Source organism: Tachyglossus aculeatus, chromosome 11, assembly GCF_015852505.1.
Source record: "Tachyglossus aculeatus isolate mTacAcu1 chromosome 11, mTacAcu1.pri, whole genome shotgun sequence".
Taxonomy (NCBI): domain Eukaryota; kingdom Metazoa; phylum Chordata; class Mammalia; order Monotremata; family Tachyglossidae; genus Tachyglossus; species Tachyglossus aculeatus.
In genome coordinates, this window is record NC_052076.1 from 9756833 (window position 1) to 9774930 (window position 18098).

Consider the following 18098-nt stretch of genomic DNA (forward strand, 5'->3'; position numbering starts at 1 on the left):
CACAGAGAAGTGAAGTGACTTGCCAGAGGCCACACAGCAGACAAGTTTCAGGGATGGGATTAGAACCCATGATCTTCGGACTCCCAGGCCTGTACTCTATCCACTATACTATGCTGCTTCACAACAGAAATGGGCCAATGACTTCACTTCTCCCTGTGAGCCCCACTTAGACCTGGAGTCCCATAGAGAAGCAGGGTAGCTTAGTGAAAAGAGCACGGGCTTGGGAGTCAGAGGTCAAGGGTTCTAATCCCAGCTCATCTGTGTGATTTTGGGCAAGTCACTTCTCTGTGCCTCAGTTACCTCATCCATAAAATGGGAATTAAGATCGTGAGCCCCATGAGGGACAACCTGATTTCCTTGTATCTACCCCAGCGCTACAGTGCTTGGCACACAGTAAGCATTTAACAATTACCATCATTATCATTATTATTATTATTATTATGTGGCACAGGGACTGTGGCCAAACTGATTAACCTTATCCCAGTGCTTAGCATATAGTAAGCACTTAAATGCTGTGATTATTCCTCACCTGCAAAATGGGGATTCAATAGCTGTCCATATTTCTCAGCATCAAGGAGAAACAGCTCAGTGCTTAGCACAGCACTTAGTACAGCACAGTAGGTGCTCAATGTGAGAAACTGTGTACCTAAGTGGATAGACCACGGGCCTGGGAGTCGGAAGGACCTGGGTTCCAATCCTGGCTCCACCCCTTGTTTGCTGTATGACCTTGGGCCAGTTAGTTAACTTCTCTGTAAAATGGGGCGTAAGACTGTGAGCCCCATGTGGGACATGGACTGTGTCCAACCTGATTAACTTGTATCTACCCCAGCGCTTAGTACAATGCCTGGCATAAAGTAAATGCTTTATGTACGCTTTATGTAACGCTTTAGTAAACAAATGCCATAATAAATAAATATCTTAGATTGATTGAACTACCCCACCCCAGTTTATCAAATAGAACATACTGTGTTTGTGTTTTTCAAATTACTTCCAAGGCGCCCACTAAGAAAGTAACTCAGTGTAAACCTCCATACACTCTTAACATTTATTTAAAATCATTCCTAGGTCATTTACCAACGTTTATTCAGTCATAACGGTGGGGGCTGGGGGGGGTGAGAGGCTTAAACTGCACACCAAATGACCCATTTGATGTCTGATAGCTCAAAAAAAAGACACCTCCCTGAAGGCGCCTTTAACCCAGCTGGATGATCTGTCCATTTCACTGGAACAGAAGTAGCGAGGCCTACCGGGGAGAGCACGGGCCTGGGAATCAGAGGGCTGAGTTCTAAACCCAGCTCCACCACTCATCTGCTATGTGACCTTGGGCAACTCACTTCACTTCTCAGGGACTCCGTTTCCTCCTCTGTAAAAATGGGGATTCAATCCTACCCACTCCTCCCTAGACTGAGAGCACCAGGCAGAACAGGGGCTGTATCTACACCCCCACTGCAACCTGTAGAACAGTGCTTGATACATAGTAAGCACTTAAAAAGTGCCATAATCATTATTATTATAATAACACTATTGTTGCTACTACTGTGTTTCATAAGGGCTTGTGAAAGGTGGTTACTTTAGAATCCAGGATGGTCTCCACGTTCCTAGACAAAGGACAACATTGAATTTGTTCCACACTCCTAGACAAAGGACAACATTGAATTAGTTGTTGCCCTAGGGTCAGTAGAATGAAGTGGCAGAGTGAAAGTGAAAGAGAAGCAGCATGGCCCTGGGAGGCAGAGTATCTGGGTTCTAATTCTGGCTCTGCCACCGGTCTGCTGTGTGACCTAGGGCAAGTCTCTTCACTTCTCTATGCCTCAGTTCCCTCATCTGTAAAACAGGGATTAAAGCTCTGAGACTCACGTGGGGCCTGGATTGGGTCCAACCTAATTATCTTGTATCTACCCCAGCGCTTAGTACAGTGCCTGGTACATAGTAAGCACTTAAATGCCATTGAAAAAAGAAAGTCAGTTTGGGCAGAAGTAAATGGTAAGCGGCAGGTCCCGCTTAAAGGCCAGCTCCTTCTCGGCTACAGCCCACTCACTCCCGGTTGTTCAGGAAATGATACTACTACTACTACTACTAATAGTAGTATTTGTTAACCGCTTAGTACATGTCAAGCCCTGTAGTAAGCACCAGGGAGGATACAAGCAAATCAGGATGGGCAGAGTCCCTGTCCCACTTGGGACTCACAGTCTTAATCCCCATTTTCCAGATGAGGTAATTTAGGGACAGAAGTAAAACAACTTGCCCAAAGTCACACAGCAAACAGGTGGTGGAGCCGAATTAGAACCCAGGTCCTCTGACTCCAAGACCCATGCTCTATTCACTAGGCCATGCTGCTTTTCTAATAATAATAATGATAATAATAATGGTATTTGTTAAGGCTATGAGCCAGGCACTGTACTAAGCACTGAGGTGGATACAAGCAAATTGGATTGGACACAGTCCTCGTCCCCTATGGGGCTCACAGTTTTAATCTCCATTTTACAAAATCAGGCAAAAACTCCTCACACTCGGCTTCAAGGCTCTCCATCACCTCGCCCCCTCCTACCTCAGCTCCCTTCTTTCCTTCTACAGCCCAGCCCACACCTCCCGCTCCTGTGCTGCTAACCTCCTCACTTTGCCTTGTTCTCGCCCGTCCGGCCCACGTCCTCCCCCTGGCCTGGAATGCCCTCCCTCCGCACATCCGCCAAGCTAGCTCTCTTACTCCCTTCAAAGCCCTACTGAGAGCTCACCTCCTCCAGGAGGCCTTCCCAGACTGATCCCCCTCCTTCCTCTCCCCCTCCCCCCCCATCCCCCCGCCTTACCTCCTTCCCCTCCCCACAGCACCTGTATATATATATATATATATATATATATGTTTGTACATATTTATTACTCTATTTTATTTGTACATATTTATTCTATTTTATTTTGTTAATATGTTTTGTTGTCTGTCTCCCCCTTCTAGACTGTGAGCCCGCTGTTGGGTAGGAACTCTCTCTATATGTTGCCAACTTGTACTTCCCAAGCGCTTAGTACAGTGCTCTGCACACAGAAAGCACTCAATAAATACGATTGAATGAATGAATGAACAAAAGAGGGAACTGAAGCACAGAAGTTAAGTGACTTGCCCAATGTACCAGTGCAGACACGTCAGAGCCGGGATTAGAACCCAGATCTTTCTGGCTCCCAGGTAGCCATAGGGTTTGCTAGTCTAGGACATTTCCTTCTTGACCTAATTAAGAATCCACCACTGGCCTTAAGGCAGCAGAAAATGAACTGTGGGTGGAAATAAAACAATAGAAACGAGGGGAGGGTATGTTTTTAGAAAGTGAAAACCAACCAAAACACACACTGCGACATCAGCTTCTATGCTTTACCCTGGGGCTTCTAGCATCCTAACAGAAAAGCAGGACCTTCTAGACTATAAACTCATTGTGGGCAGGATCCATGTCTACCACTGATTGACTGACCCAAATGTGAGGCAAGGTTTTAGTGCTAAACATCAACCTAGTTTAGTAGAGTGTGCTACACACAGACAAGACCTATGGTCTTGAAGCCACCCCTACTAGTCCCACGCCTCCATGCCCAATCTTCACCTACCTCTTTGAGGGCTGCATCTCAGACATTTTATCTGCCTGACCTGCTTCCACCCCTCTCAGGGTGGCACCTGGAGAATTTCCAGTACTCTACCAGTCTCGACTACGGGAGGGAGAGTCAAGCAGAGGCCTACCCATCCCATTCCTAGTTTGGGCAGTGGCTAGCGAGTGGAAGGCAGCCTGCTACAAGTCATACCCTCCCCTCATTTCTATTGTTTCATTTCCACCCACAGTTCATTTACTGCTGCCTTAAAGCCAGTGGTGGATTCTTAGGTTAAGGAGGAAATGTACTAAACTTGTAAGCCCTATGGCTACCTGGGAGTCAGAAAGATCTGGGTTCTAATCCCAGCTCCGGCATTTGTCTGCTCTGGTACATTGGGCAAGTTACTTAACTTCTCTGTGCTTCAGTTCCCTCCTCTGTAAAATGGGGATCACCTGTGATGGGCAGCAGCAGCATGGGAGAAAGTCGAGGACAGAGACTCGAGTTTACTGTGCGGAAGGTGGCAATGGTAAGCCGCTTCCATATTTTTTCCAAGAAAACTCTACGGATACACTACCAGAACGATCGCAGATGGAGAGTGGGATGTTCTGGGAGAGATGTGTCCGTGGTGTTGCTGTGGGTCAGAAACGACTCGACGGCATAAGACAAGACAATCTGCTTCCGGAGAAGCGGCCTGGCGTAGTGGATAGACTTTGAATGAACGAATAGAGTATGGTCCTGGGAGTCAGAGGTCATGGGTTTTAATTGCAACTCCGCCACCTGTCTGCTGTGTGACCTTGGGCAAGTCACTTCACTTCTCTGTGCCTCAGTTACCTCATCAATAAAAGGGGAATTGTGACTGTGAGCCCTATGTGGGACCGGGGCTGTATCCACCCCAGCGCTTAGTACAGTGCCTGGCACATAGTAAGTGCTTAACAAATACCATAATTATCAATCTTGTTCCTCCCTCGGGATCCTACCCTAGAAGGCCTTGGGGTAGGCCCAAGAGCCCAAGAAAGATGGAGGGGGCAGGGAATGTCAGAGACAAGAGAAGCAGGGTAGAACTATCTGTACCTCAAGGAGGCAGCTGTCAATCAGATGGATTCCAGGACCAATCAGGGAAGGCCAAACGAGAGCATACTCCATAATCGAAACCAGGCTGTCCGACTCTACCCTGCCAGGTTTAGTGCTGACTTGCAACAGTGCAGATTAGAAGCAGCACGGCCTAGTGGAAAGTGCAAGCGCCTTGGAGTCAGAAGACCCAGATTCTATTCCCAGCTCTGTCACTTGTCTGCTGTAGGATCTTAGGCAAGTCAAACAACTTATCTGTGCCTCAGTTTCCTCATCTGTAAAATGGGATTAAATACTTGTTCTCCCTCCTAGGTAGACCGTGAACCCCATGTGGGACATGAACTGCACCCAACTTAATTATCTTCTAACTACCCCAGTGCTAAGTTCCGTGCTTGGCACATAAAGTAAGCACTATGGTAGTAGTAAAAGTGGCAACAAAGTTCCTTACTATTAACGAACCACAAATTCAATACTATGAGTGCTTTTAAAACAAAATCTGTGAGTGTTTTTCAAACTGCCAAGAGCTGAGTGCACACCCGTATCATTCCCCCCACCACACACAAACACACATCAATAAACACTTGATTAAATGGAATGATTAGAATTATTAAATGATTTATGATAGAATGATTAAGTGGAAAATAACCACCTACTGTCAGGGAATTACACTGTCTTTCAACTGAGAAACTCACAGGGATCTTGGTTTACATGCATTTGTCAAAAATAAGTCAAGCCCGGCCTATGTGTACACTTGTGGACAAATACCCAATAAACCTGTGTCAGCTTGGCTCTGCCTTTTGCCTTCTGTGTGCCCTTGGGCAAGTCACTTCACTTCTCTGTGCCTCAGTTACCTCATCTGGAAAATGGGGATTAAGACTGTGAGCCCCATAAGGGACAGAGATTTAGTCCAACTTGATTTTCTTGTATCCACCACAGGGCTAAATTATGGATATGTTCACATCTGTCTCCCTCTCCAGAATAACACCTCACAGTGGGCAGGGAACACATCTACCGACTCTGTTCTGTGGTGCTCTCCCAAGTGATCTGTACAGTGCTCTGCACACAGTAAGCACTCAATAAATACAACTGATTGATACAAGATAATACTTTTCCAATCAGAGTCAGTTGGGGAAGAAAAAGTACAGAAAGAAATTCATCCATCAAGTTTGACACCAGCAATCACAAGAGATGTTTTTAAAGATGAATGATAGTACAAAGTCTTTATTAGATCTCAGGTGGTGAATAAAATAAATTTTGTTATGGAGAATAAATTTGCATAGGCACATAATGCATAAAATTCTCAAGGTAAACCACTTACATCTTGGAAGAAACTCTGGTTTACGCAATGCTTCCAGACAAGAAAAGCAGTTCATAATTACTGTGAAGCGTTCAATGAAACGACCTCAGGATTCGCTGAAACGCTCATAAACCATTTTTGTATCAAACCTCTTAAGTTTTCTCTCTGGAGCTTTCCTCGGGGCCTCTACTGCTGCACCTACACAAGACTTGGAAGCTTTCAGGACGATTCAAACCTCCATAACTTCACAGGATTCTGTGCTTCTTAGGACTGCAGGCAACACTAATCAAAGGAGAATAAGAAAGTACAAGAAGAATTAATGAAAACTTTGTATTAGTTCATGGTAGTCAACCCAACAGGTTTGTCCTGGATCACCCTCTCCCTTCTGGCCCCTAGGGAGAAATTGGCTGATCTATACTTGACCTGAATCCAAGTTGATCACTAGACTCCATTCTCTAGCACTATGCCAGCCTTCCTAGAGAGCTGAATAGTAGTAGGTCTGTGAATTCTTTGCGCCTCACTACAGACAGAGGTTAAGTCTAGCACTTAGAGGGACTCCAAAATCCTGGAAACTTTAGAGGGCTTTGGAACTTTCCTTTTAATGTTAAAAAAAATAAAATAAAATAAAAAATAAGGGGAAAGGCAACATCAAGGTCAAAAGATTTAAGGGAAAGAGATTTTCAGCAACTAAAACGCTAAAGGTCAGAGACTCCTGAATATAGGTGTACTAAAGAACTTTATTGCCCGGAAACTCAAACTACAAGGCTGTATTTTCAACACTGAAAGTTACTAACTCAATCTCATCATTCTCCTGGAAAGGGATCTATGACCTTTAGCTCCCTGGAGTTCTAAGATACTTACCAGTCAGCTTCATCACGTGAATGCGGCACCAAATTCTAGGTTTCCTGCTCCATCTCCCCCTCCCCGAGAGACATCGTCATGGGGCCAAGAGGGGGGTCCCGGTTGGGGAAGAAGAGTAGTGGGTCCTGGGTTTGAAAAAAGGGGCAGGAACTTGGAGGGGGGAAGGAAGTGGGGGGAATTAGGAAAGGGAGGTGCCTGATAAGAACCAGACTCGGGCAGCGATGGCCTGGTTGGAGAGAAGAGGAAGGGCTGGGCACAAAAACTTCTGGGAGTTGGAGCATGAGTGGTTTCCCAATTATACTAACGACTGGTCCTTTAAGATTTATGGTCCCTCTCCTCCCACCCCCTACAAAAATTAGAAAGTTGTACAAAAGGCACTTCCCTCGTTTACCCACCAAATAAAGTGCAATACTTGGAAATAAAATGCCCAAACTGCATTATCTTCAAAAAACAAAATATAAAACAAAACAAACAAAAAAACAAAACAACAACAACAAAAAAGAGTTCCATCTGCCTCCCATTTGGGTTAAACAAAAAGTAGCACAGGCTATGAATCTGCAAGGATTTTATTTTCATATTTTAGATTTTGAGGTGAACACAGATACAGATAAACACTTGAATTAGAGACTATCACTTAGATACACAGTTTAAGACAGCTAGTTTCACACTATCTTATATAAAAGTACCCCTATATTCTTCATTGTATGGTAATACAATTTACAGCAATGTCATAGTAAACAATAAATCCCACAAGGCACCTCTGTTTGCTGCAGCAACAACACAGCAACGGGACCATTTTTCCTGTCACTAGAAATTCAATTTGTTTCAAAAATCCATAACCAAATCAGTGTTATTGAACAAATGTCTATGTTAATACTAAGGCATGCACTTAAAGTCCAAACCTTCTATGTTTTTGTTTTTTGGTTTTTTTTTTTTTTATTTGAGATGATAGAATACGATACTCTGCAAAGGAAAATTTGATCCTGGACGCACAACTGAGTGTTTTGTCCAGACAATCCTTACGAAAAAGGATTCCATTACTCCAAAATTTTGAGAATCCTGCAGATTCAATTTGGACCTGCTTCAATTCATATTCTAGGACAGAATAGAAAAAAAAATCCACTGAATAGAAGATCTGTTGCTTGAGGTTTGGAGGAAAGTCAAGGAGACTTACAAGACCTGGCTCAGATTAACAGTACTCCACAGTAGAGGAAAGAATGACAGAATGGATAATTAAAACAAAGTCAGCCAGTCATGCGGATATCCTTCACAGTGAAATTTGGCTTGTTCCTTTGTCGTATTTTAAATCAAAACAACATATTACACTTTTTTGAAAAAATAAACACACATTCATTTTCCCAATATTCCTACGGCCTGAACCAACCGAAGTTCCCACAGTAAAGGCTGGAACCCCACAGCTACGACAATACTGAGGTCGCTCATGGACAACCCGACAGGCCCAGAAAACATACTGTTTGAATTTCAACACTTATGCTACATGAGTTCTCCAATATTTCACCAAGACGCACGCTTCAATTAGACTTTTTTCCTATTCCAAATGCAATAAAACCATTCCTAAAGATTTCATATGTTATTTGTTCTGCTAATGATTGTCTTAACGAGGAGATAGATAATGACAATAAAAAAAGGATTAACACTGAGGGGAGAGGCTATTATTTTAGATGCTTTTAGCTCCTCCATGTTTGCTTTAATTAGAAAAACTGAGATGAAAAGAAAACCATTAAAAGAGAAGGAATTAAGACAGAGAGAGAGCGAGAGAGACAGCGTACCATTAAAACTTGGTTCAGCAAAAGCCGCTTCTCAAAATATTCCTAGGGAATGGAATTTTCTTCCTAGATCCATGTGCGTCAATGCTAATTTCCTTTTCAGATAAGTTAATAGTATGCTCTTCTAGAGGGTTAATATCAATCCACGGTTGTTCACTAACAGGCAATTGACAAGCTCTAATCACCAGCAACAACAAGGAATTCCAGAACTTGCAAAAACCTGGTCAAGGCAACATCAGAAGACTGCAGTTCAGCAGCACTCAAAAGGTCCTGGGTGAACCTAACTCTGGGGACTTTTGTGGATAAGACACAGCATTGAGGGTCTGCTAGTTCCTACGGGTCTCTTCTTTCTCCGCGTTTTTCAAAGAAAAATAAGAAGATAGCCCCATGCATTAGTTCCTAGGGTAGAAAAGAATGCTGACACCGTTTAAAGGGGGAAGATGATGGCATGATACAAATTCCTTGAACGGAAGAGAAGAGAAAATCCTCACTGCTACACATCATCCAGGCTTTTGCGGATGATCTGCAGTTTGGGGAAATCTACGGTCAAGGCAAATGACAGCCTTTAATATTATTTGAGCATCTGAAAAAAAGCAAGCAAAAGGGAGAATCTGAAAAATGGGGATTAAGACCGCGAGCCCCTTGTGGGACTGTATCTACCCTAGCGCTTAGAACAGTGCCGGCCACATAGCGCTTGACAAATACCATTAAAAAATATATATATATATAATCCAAGATGAACAAACGGGAGATTGGAAGAAGCCAGGTGATGGCTGCAGTTGAACCAAATATGGAAGTGTCTCCCCCAGCAAAATCCTCACTGCCTCCTTGTTTAAAAATAGACATTTTACAAAATGATAAAATCGCTATGAAAAGTCTACAAACACCCTCAAAATGCAGTCCTCCAGTGTTTGGTTTAAACTTTTGATCATTCAGCAGCTCAGTAACCTCGACCCCATCTCTATTACATTGAAAAAAAAAAGGCCCCCTAGACATAAAGTGCATACACAACCATCAACATAAGAAGCTTCAACCTAAACAGGAATAATCTGTAAAACCTGGTTCTACAATACTGCAAAGGAAAATTATGTTTCAAGAATGCTGATGAACTGTAATATTCTGATGAAACGTTTATTTTTTTTTTCCATGTAGTCACAAAACCTTCACAAAAGTATTGAAACTCAAAAGGGAATTCAGACGGAGTCAAATACAGAGAGTGGAGGGAGTGACAGAGAGAGCGAGATGAAATGCACAAGACAAATGAGCAGGCAAACTAAAAGGTCTTGAAAGTATTTTACTTCAGATTGAAAAAATGAACAGTTCAACTGTCCTGTTTAAATAAAGATTTGCAAGATATACAGTATTTTGTGAATACAACGCTGGTCATTTGAAGAAATGCAACAGGCCCCTCAATTTTTCCTTCATGCTTTTTGACTTTTAGAAAGATACTGTTTACCAAAAAGAAACTTGAGCAGTCCAGGAAAAAGCAATTTTTCCAATAAATTTATGAAAACCATAAATTGAGGCAAACCTAAGATTCCCAACGGAATCAAGATTATCTTCCCGCTACCACCACCTTAAAATAATCACAGGCTTATTGGAACACTAATATCTGCCCCCTAAAGAGTACATTTGCTTTAAACAATGAGAGTGATTCTTTTGTTAAAAACACATCCACACAAACACACATACACACACACACACACAAAAAGAACAAAAAAACACCCCCCACTCATTGTAGTGAATGCAATACATTATCTTTGCAAGTCTTAAGTGTTTGAAACAGTTTGCTAATAGCAGCTAATACTGGATTAAACTGAATTTTATAAATAATTGTTCCCTAAACAGTAAACATAAGTCTACACATTCACAATAATCTACAACATAAACATTATGATTATGTATATGGTCTGAATTGGTAAAAAGCTCGACATTTTACTCACAATTATTTGATGAGAAAAGAAGAATCCAAAATTTAAACCACTGTCAAATTAACATCACATTTAAAACTTTTCCTACGCTCACACAAGTGCTATGAGCTATCATTGGAAACACAGTTTTCCTCTTTGAAGTAAAAAAAACTTTTAACATCGGAAATGTTTCTTAATTTCAGCGACGACCCCAGTTTCGGGCTTAGTTGATCATTAATTTAAAAAGTTCTTGAGCTATAGTGTCCAGTAAAAGTCAGGTTGGTCTTCAGTATTACGTTAATTCATATAAAAGAGATTTCTAAAAGCTAGCAGTACTTTGTAGAAAAGACCCTCATCTCAGGAAGTGGCTGCATTTTAATCTCTCTCTCCTTTCCACACACACACACACACACGCACGCACCCCAAAAACAAAAAAAAACAACAAAAAAAACTAAACCAAGTGCTTTCCCCAAAGGAAGCACTCATGCAAATGCCACATGGGTTTATCGCTTAATTTCCCCAACTCAGTTTCAAGCTCCACATGTGGTGAATAGCAGAATTACACATCTTATTTGCACTCAAGGCATTCACTTAACCACAACCTAAATTTCCAGTATGACTGAAACAAGCCAATGTTTAAAAAGGTTTTAATTAAAGGTAACAATCCAGTGAAAGAAGAGAATTAAAGAATGGATGATAAGGAAGATTTGGTCTTAATAAGGCAATACAAAATACGTCCATTAAAGACCATTTAATTTTTAAAGATTAAACAATACCAAAACCATCAAGTGGATAGTAAGAAAATAGTTTTATAAGTATGATTTACTTAAAGCTTAAACAGTTATTCTCTCCCACAGAAGTTCAGCATGAGTATAAAAAAGAATAAAGGATGAGGAAAACAAGAACACGAAAGCACATTGGTTAAAGAAGCCAGCATGCAAAGGTTTGTAGAACTCGAGTTGACACTTTCGCAACGAGAATGGACAAAAAAGACTCAGGTGGCTTCCCTCCTCTCCCCTTTTCCTTAATTGGAAAAAAAAAATAGACAGCAAAGAAAAACACAGAGAAGTGTAACTGCTTATTGCCCAAGACAAAAACGACACTATAGAAAATTGTTGCAATTGAACTTTTAGAGATGATGATAGGTTTCAGTGTTTACACAAAAATACACAGTACACTTTTTACAAAATAAAATAAACTTCATTTGCCACCATAAACCTTTGCTTTTTAGAGGAACAAATTTTTGCAGCAGATCACGAGGGTTCTAGGTAAATCATTTCAATGCCAAGGAAAACAAATTCCGAGAAGACCTAATCACGTTCCTATATACGGATGTTAAGATGACAATTCAGATTATTTTAACCTAATCCTGAGAAAATTCTGTTTACAATTTAAACAGTAATGTTATGTAAAAAGTATTAAATCCACTATTACAAATGTCAATTTCCTATAATATGGTCTTCTATATATACACACACACAATAAAATGGTAAGTATATGCAAAAATAATAAAAAAATCATGCACAGATCACTTTCCCCTTTAAAGTCCGGGTTTCCTCAAAATACATTATTTTTCTCCTTTTTCTCCTTTTTATTTTTTTTTGTTTTTGTTTTGTACCACCCCCTACACACACTGAATGCTACCCTTACATTTCAGCACTAAACTGATGGGAGATATATTTAATTTACATTCAAGCTTTTGAAACCTTAAAATGACCCTGTTGTGTAGCATATGACTTATCAAATGAGCAGCCTTTTCTTTTCCTCCTTGTTTTTTTGTTTGCTTTTTAGATTTTGCTGTCGTCAGTCTTCATGATCCATTCCGTGGCGGGCAGGGGAAGGAAAAAAAACAAAAAAACGAAACAACAACCCAAAAATGCAGTTGCTAATCAACGTCCGAACAGTCTGAAGCTCCTGAAGGGATCCCAGGAGTCGCTATCAAACTATCCTGGAGCATGAGATCATTGCACACAGAAGAAGAGTCAGTCAATCGTAAAATCGGGAACTATCTACAAAGGTCTGAAAGGGCTGCGTCCCTCTTGTGTTTCCTCTTTTTGCCATGGTAAAACTGATTATTTGATTTGCCCTGATGCTGTTTGTTTGTCATCAAGGAAGCATGGCTTGTTTGTGTTGTACCTTGGAAGCTTTTGCTGGAAGCGCGAAATAGCCTGGCTGATCCATGCTGAAAAATGGAACAAAGGGGAAGAAGAAAAGAAGCGTCAGTACACTCGATTAAAAAGTGCTAAAATTAGAGCAGAGTTTAAAACACTCCACGGTTGCTCCTTAAACTGCTTTATTAGATCTGCTAAGAACACTTCCTTTTTTCCCATTATGTATGCAACTGACCTTTCAAAGCAATGCTCAGGTATGGCACTTTGTTAAAAGTGAGCTTCAGGGCAATAACTGGAAACCATTTCAGATTTATGGAATGGGAGGTGTTGGGAGAGATGGGGTGGGAATAGAAACAGGCCACAAGGCAAACAAATGGCCATTAAACACAGCTTACTCACCGACTTGCAGTTCAGTAGTACATCTGTAGCCTTTGACAACACAAAGTTGTTACTAGCCATTAGTAACTAAAAATTGTGTTAATATTTGCTTGGTTCTTTCTAAGCATTCAGAAACTCCCTTCAACCCAAAACGTTTGAGTGATCGAATCACAGAAGGCTGCAGGAAACTTCAGGGGAAATTAATTAACAGTCCAGGGGACAAATTTAGAAGAACACAAAGAGAAGCTCTTGGAAATTAACATAATGTCTAGAAGTTCTTGGGCTTTCGTAATAATTATGGTATTTGTTAAGTGCTTACTATGAGCCAGGCACCGTACTAAGCGCTGGGGTGGATACGAGCAAATTGGGTTGGACATAGTCCCTATCCCATATGGGACTTGCAGTCTTAATCCCCAGTGACTTGCCCAAGGTCACAAGGCAGACAAGCGGCAGAGCCAGAATTAGAATCCAGGTCCTTCCGACTCCCAGATCCTGCTCTATCCACTAGGCCAAGTGAGAACTCTGCCCCCACCCCCAAGATCAAGAGCTTCTCTCAAATGCTCCCCTACAGACATGCATTTCACACTCTTCAGTCTTAAACCTTGAAACGTGCATTCAAAATATTTTTCCTTAAAATGTTGATTGCCAACTCAATCCTACCCACCTGGGTTTTGTTCGTGCTACTGGCTGAATTAGCAGCTTGGTTGCTTTGTATTTTCCCTCCAGACTTGGAGGATTCTAACGACGATTCTTGAGATCCCACTCTGCTCACGTTCGATTGACGGCAAATCAACTGTTTAGATGTTTTGCACGGCGTGGCATCAGAGTCCTGAGCATAAATCACATAGCAACAAAGGAATCTCTTTAGCCACTGAAGGATACAGCACTAAGGAAAACAAAAAAGATGATCTTTCCGTTCCAGGTCCCCTTTCTGTTCTATCAGGCCATCTGGAAGTTAGATAAAACAGTTCCCCGAAAAGTTCTGGGAAGTCTTCACACTCTAGAATCTTTGCTCTGTGCCCAATTTCCACAGCACTTGAGAGAGACCCTATCTAGCCTCGAACCCTCCGCTCCATGTCAAATGCGACAATCTCCTGTTATATCCCACACTCCAACCACTATCCCTGCTACTTCTCATTTGGGTCGGAGCCTTTTTCTCTCCTACATTGTTGACCACTAACATTAATATACTCCCTACTAGGGCAAAGGTTTTTCAAACAGAAATTCTCTCATCTTAAAATAGACACAACTCAATGGCACAAATGGATAAACTACAATGACAATGTAATAACAAAGGTGCTTCAAGCTATTCATGGATTCAAAGCTGGGCTAGTTTTCAGCTCTTTAGAGACAGTTACTGTAGTGACACAAAAGCATTCTCCAAGCTTCGTGGCTGATTTTTAAATACTTACGACATCACTAGAGCTTGACTGTGTGGCAGAAGAGGAAGACACTGGACCTGATGAAGAGTTTGAAGAGTGCTTACTAAGAGCTTCTGAAGTTTTACTTCTACATTTTCCCAGGGCTTCATTCTCTTCAGAGAGATTATTGTTACGCTTATCTAAGGGCTGAGTATCTACTATCAATGTAACACCGTTTCCTGAAAGAGGGTAAGAAATTGGAAAATGTTTCTTCCCACTGTACACACGCACACACACACATCCACTCTCCCATGTGTGCACAACCCCTCTCCCCCACACCCACCATGCAAAATATCAAATGGGAAGGCAGCCCTTACCATTGCACGAAGGTTCAGGCCTGCTTTGCAAGCCCCACTTCTTTGATATCCAATCTCTGTAAGTGGCTACTTCCTGGGTGACTCTAATTATTCTTCCTAATATGCTGCAAAAAGTTATGGAGAAAAGCATTAGTTAGCAGTCAAAACACAGAGCCAATGGCTTGATCTGAGGTGTTGCTTTTCATTCAACTCTTTACCTTTCGGTTTCACCGATGGGAAAGCACTTAGCTATTGGTGACACTGCACGACTCAAAACCAGATAGGCATATTCAAAGGCCTGTTTCACTTGCATGGCACCATAGGAACTCCTTCCAACATCATTACCTTAAAAATAAACGCAGGCATTAAGGGAGTAAATCTGACCAATGCTGACCTAAAAACAGCTGCTCTGAGTTCCCTGTACTTATGCCAAGCACCCAACTGCTAATGTAAGGACACACACTGCGACACTGAAAAACCAAAATCTTTCCCAGCCTTGTTCTGTGTCTGTTCCTTTGCACTATAATAATGACACACCAAAGTTTTTTTTAAAGCAAGTTGGAGTCCCTTAGCAGTGGTTTAATCCCATTTAGTACATCCATAATACAATACCCAGGACTCGATCCAAAAATAATTCTTAAGTAGTGGATCCTACACTTCTTGTAAACTCCCCTCAACTGTCCCATAAGGGTCAAAAGGATCCCGTTTAGAAATGTGAACTTCCAAAACTAAAGAATTGTTGAAATTCACAATAGATTTCCTCAGAAACAGCAAAGTTTCCTAAAACTTCTTTTCCACTTGTTTTCCAATTTGACATGGCTATTGCTTCTTCCTAATAAGAGCCCCCTTAAGTTTGGAACAATCAATACTGCAAGACCTACTCCTGCTTTTCAATCTCTTCATAAAAAAATACTACCCGTAGAAACTAGGGTGTGCTCAATTGTACACTTATAAAAACCCAAGAATTCCAGTTTTATTCCCCACTTTCAATCCAGTCCGACTTTGGACATGGGAAGAGAAAACATTTGGTCCCGGCAGAAATTTCTCCTATTAACCAATCAATGGTATTTATTGAGTGCTTACTGTGTGCCACGCATTGTTCTAAGCACCTGGGAGAGTACAATAAATAAAGCAGACAAGCCCCTTACTCCAAGGAGCTTTAGACTAGGAGTCTCTTGGATTAAACAGCAATGGCTTTCAGCGTGCACTCAATCACCTTGCCCACTCCTACCTTACTTCGCTGACTTACTACTACAACCCAGCCAGCAAGCTTCACTCCTCCAATGCCAACCTACTAACTGTATCTCGATCCCGTCTATCTCGACGCTGACCCCTTGTCCACACCCCTCCTCTGGCCTGGATGTCCTTCCCCTTTCACATATGACAGACCAATACTCTACCCACCTTCAAAGCCTTATTAAAATCTCCAAAAGGTCTTTGCCGACTAAGCCCTCATTTTGCTTCCTCACTTTTCGGTGTCACCTATGTATCTGCATCTGTACCGTAAATGCCTGACATCCCCACCACCCTCAGCCCCACAGCATTTATGCACATATCTCTAATTTATTTTAATGTCTGTGTCCCCCTGTAGACTTTACTCTCATAGTGGGCAGGGAACGGTCTACCAACTCTGTTGTATTGTTCTCTCTCAAGTGCTTGGTAAAGTGCTCTGCAACTGATAAGTGGTCAGGAAGTACCACGGACTGAGTAGCTGCAAAACATTCACCCACGCAGCATTTTCTGCATTCCCTGTTGGTCAGTGGGAAAGGCACAGGCAAGAAATAACACCGTCTCCAATCCTTCTCCAATCTCAGAAGGGAGCATGCAAAATAATCTTGAGAGAGATTTTGTTTTAAAAATCATCAAAACAGACCGGAGCGCTAACTGTAAGTGATTCTCTTAGTCTGGCTCCTAAATAAAATGTTTCAAAATATTCTAAGCCAACCCCAGCTGGCTCACTTCAGCCGGAATCCCAGAAATTCATGTAACTTCAATACCTGGCTGTAGCGGGTCCTCGATATATAGCATTGAGGGCCTATAGCCATCCAGCATATTTTTCTGCACATCATCTTTGGCCACATATGAACCCCCGCCCTTTATCCGGATGCCAGTCTTCAGATAATTGAAGTGACGTCCATACAACTCAAAAAATTCTATTAAGAGAACGCCATAGTTTGAATCAGGGGTGCAGGCGTCGTCCCGGGGATGCAACTAGAAAAGGCAAAAGCAGAAAGGTTTTATGGTTAAGGACTCCATCTCTAGGATTTCTTAAAGAACAGCTACTCCTTTAAGCAATGTAGTGTAAAAATAACCCATCAGGAGCCTTGTACTGCTCTGTTTTTTGAGACAGCATTTTTGGCTTGGAATCCAGCTTCTCTTTTCCTAGACTTGCTTTGCACAAGGCTGGTTCTCCAATGTAAAGTGCAGGATGCATATATATATCATATTTACTGCTCTCAAAACTATGTAAGGGCTGGCCCATGGAGGAATAAAGGACCATACTAAGTTTCTAGTGCCAGATACTTTTCCCTGGATCATTGGGCCTTGCTTTTACCTTCTGTATCATATGATAAAGCACTTTATGATGGGAAAACATTACAATGAGGTTGCATTCTCAGAAAAGTGAAAGGCAGCCACGTTCACTGTTAAATTCGGGTAAATAACTTTTGCGAGGAGGAGGAGATGGTCACATTCATTTCTTCTTTACCTGAAGGTATCAATTTTTATTTTGCTCACCAGTTACATTTAAATAATTTCTTTCAGGTGTCTTTCAGGTTAGATGGCTTGTGTTGAAATATCTAGCCTTTTGTATCTTATAGGTATAGCTGTACATTAATGAAGTACAAGTGAACTGAAAAACTACTCAGTATGAAAACCAAGAACTATTTGTGGATTCATTTCAATTGGGAGCTGATTTTTTCAAATAAAAAAAATTCTTAAAGTCTCTAGAGTGCATAATTGAAAAAAACGGTATAAATGTGTGACATGGCTTACCTGAAGGAAACTGACTGCCATTAAAAAGAGACTATAAGAACCAATTCCACCTGTGAAAACTTCATTAAGGTCCCTCTGCAGCAAGAACTGTTTCAATACTAAAACCAGGTATGGTAATACAGGATATTTCTGAAAGAGAAAGTGAAGTATACATGTACTTTCTACAAATTCCCAGTGAAATCAGTGTAAAGTAAGTTTGGATGTGAAAATCTAAGATAAAATGGACAAACTGCACATGCAATGTCTGCCTTCAATGTTCCTTTCTACTTTTAAGTGGTGCTAGAAAGAAATGAGCCAATTTTCTCTCCCAGTAGAAATGCCAATTTAAAAGGTAATCTTTCCCATTATTCCTTCAACCCAACACTACATGGAAGCAAGCACTTAGTATTTATTTGATGAGTCTCATTTCAGAAA

At 41.5% G+C, this 18098-nt stretch overlaps 1 protein-coding gene and 1 non-coding gene across 2 annotated transcripts in view; one reads left to right on the top strand and one right to left on the bottom strand.

Annotated features, from left to right (window-relative positions):
• The first annotated feature begins 3631 nt into the window (after window positions 1–3631).
• LOC119935349 lies at window positions 3632–3769 on the top strand. The gene has a single exon (XR_005453235.1). It is a non-coding gene; the product is annotated as a small nucleolar RNA SNORA7 (small nucleolar RNA).
• Window positions 3770–9853: 6084 nt separating this feature from the next.
• TENT4B (terminal nucleotidyltransferase 4B) overlaps window positions 9854–18098 on the bottom strand; it is a 64986-nt gene continuing 56741 nt past the window's right edge. The window contains exons 6-12 of the mRNA XM_038753338.1: window positions 17685–17813; window positions 16688–16901; window positions 14909–15035; window positions 14712–14815; window positions 14386–14573; window positions 13638–13802; window positions 9854–12666 (exon numbers count right to left, since the gene is read on the bottom strand). Of these exons, the coding sequence (XP_038609266.1) occupies window positions 12490–12666; window positions 13638–13802; window positions 14386–14573; window positions 14712–14815; window positions 14909–15035; window positions 16688–16901; window positions 17685–17813 (1104 nt within the window). The 3' untranslated portion in view covers window positions 9854–12489. The remainder of the gene's footprint in view (window positions 12667–13637; window positions 13803–14385; window positions 14574–14711; window positions 14816–14908; window positions 15036–16687; window positions 16902–17684; window positions 17814–18098) is intronic.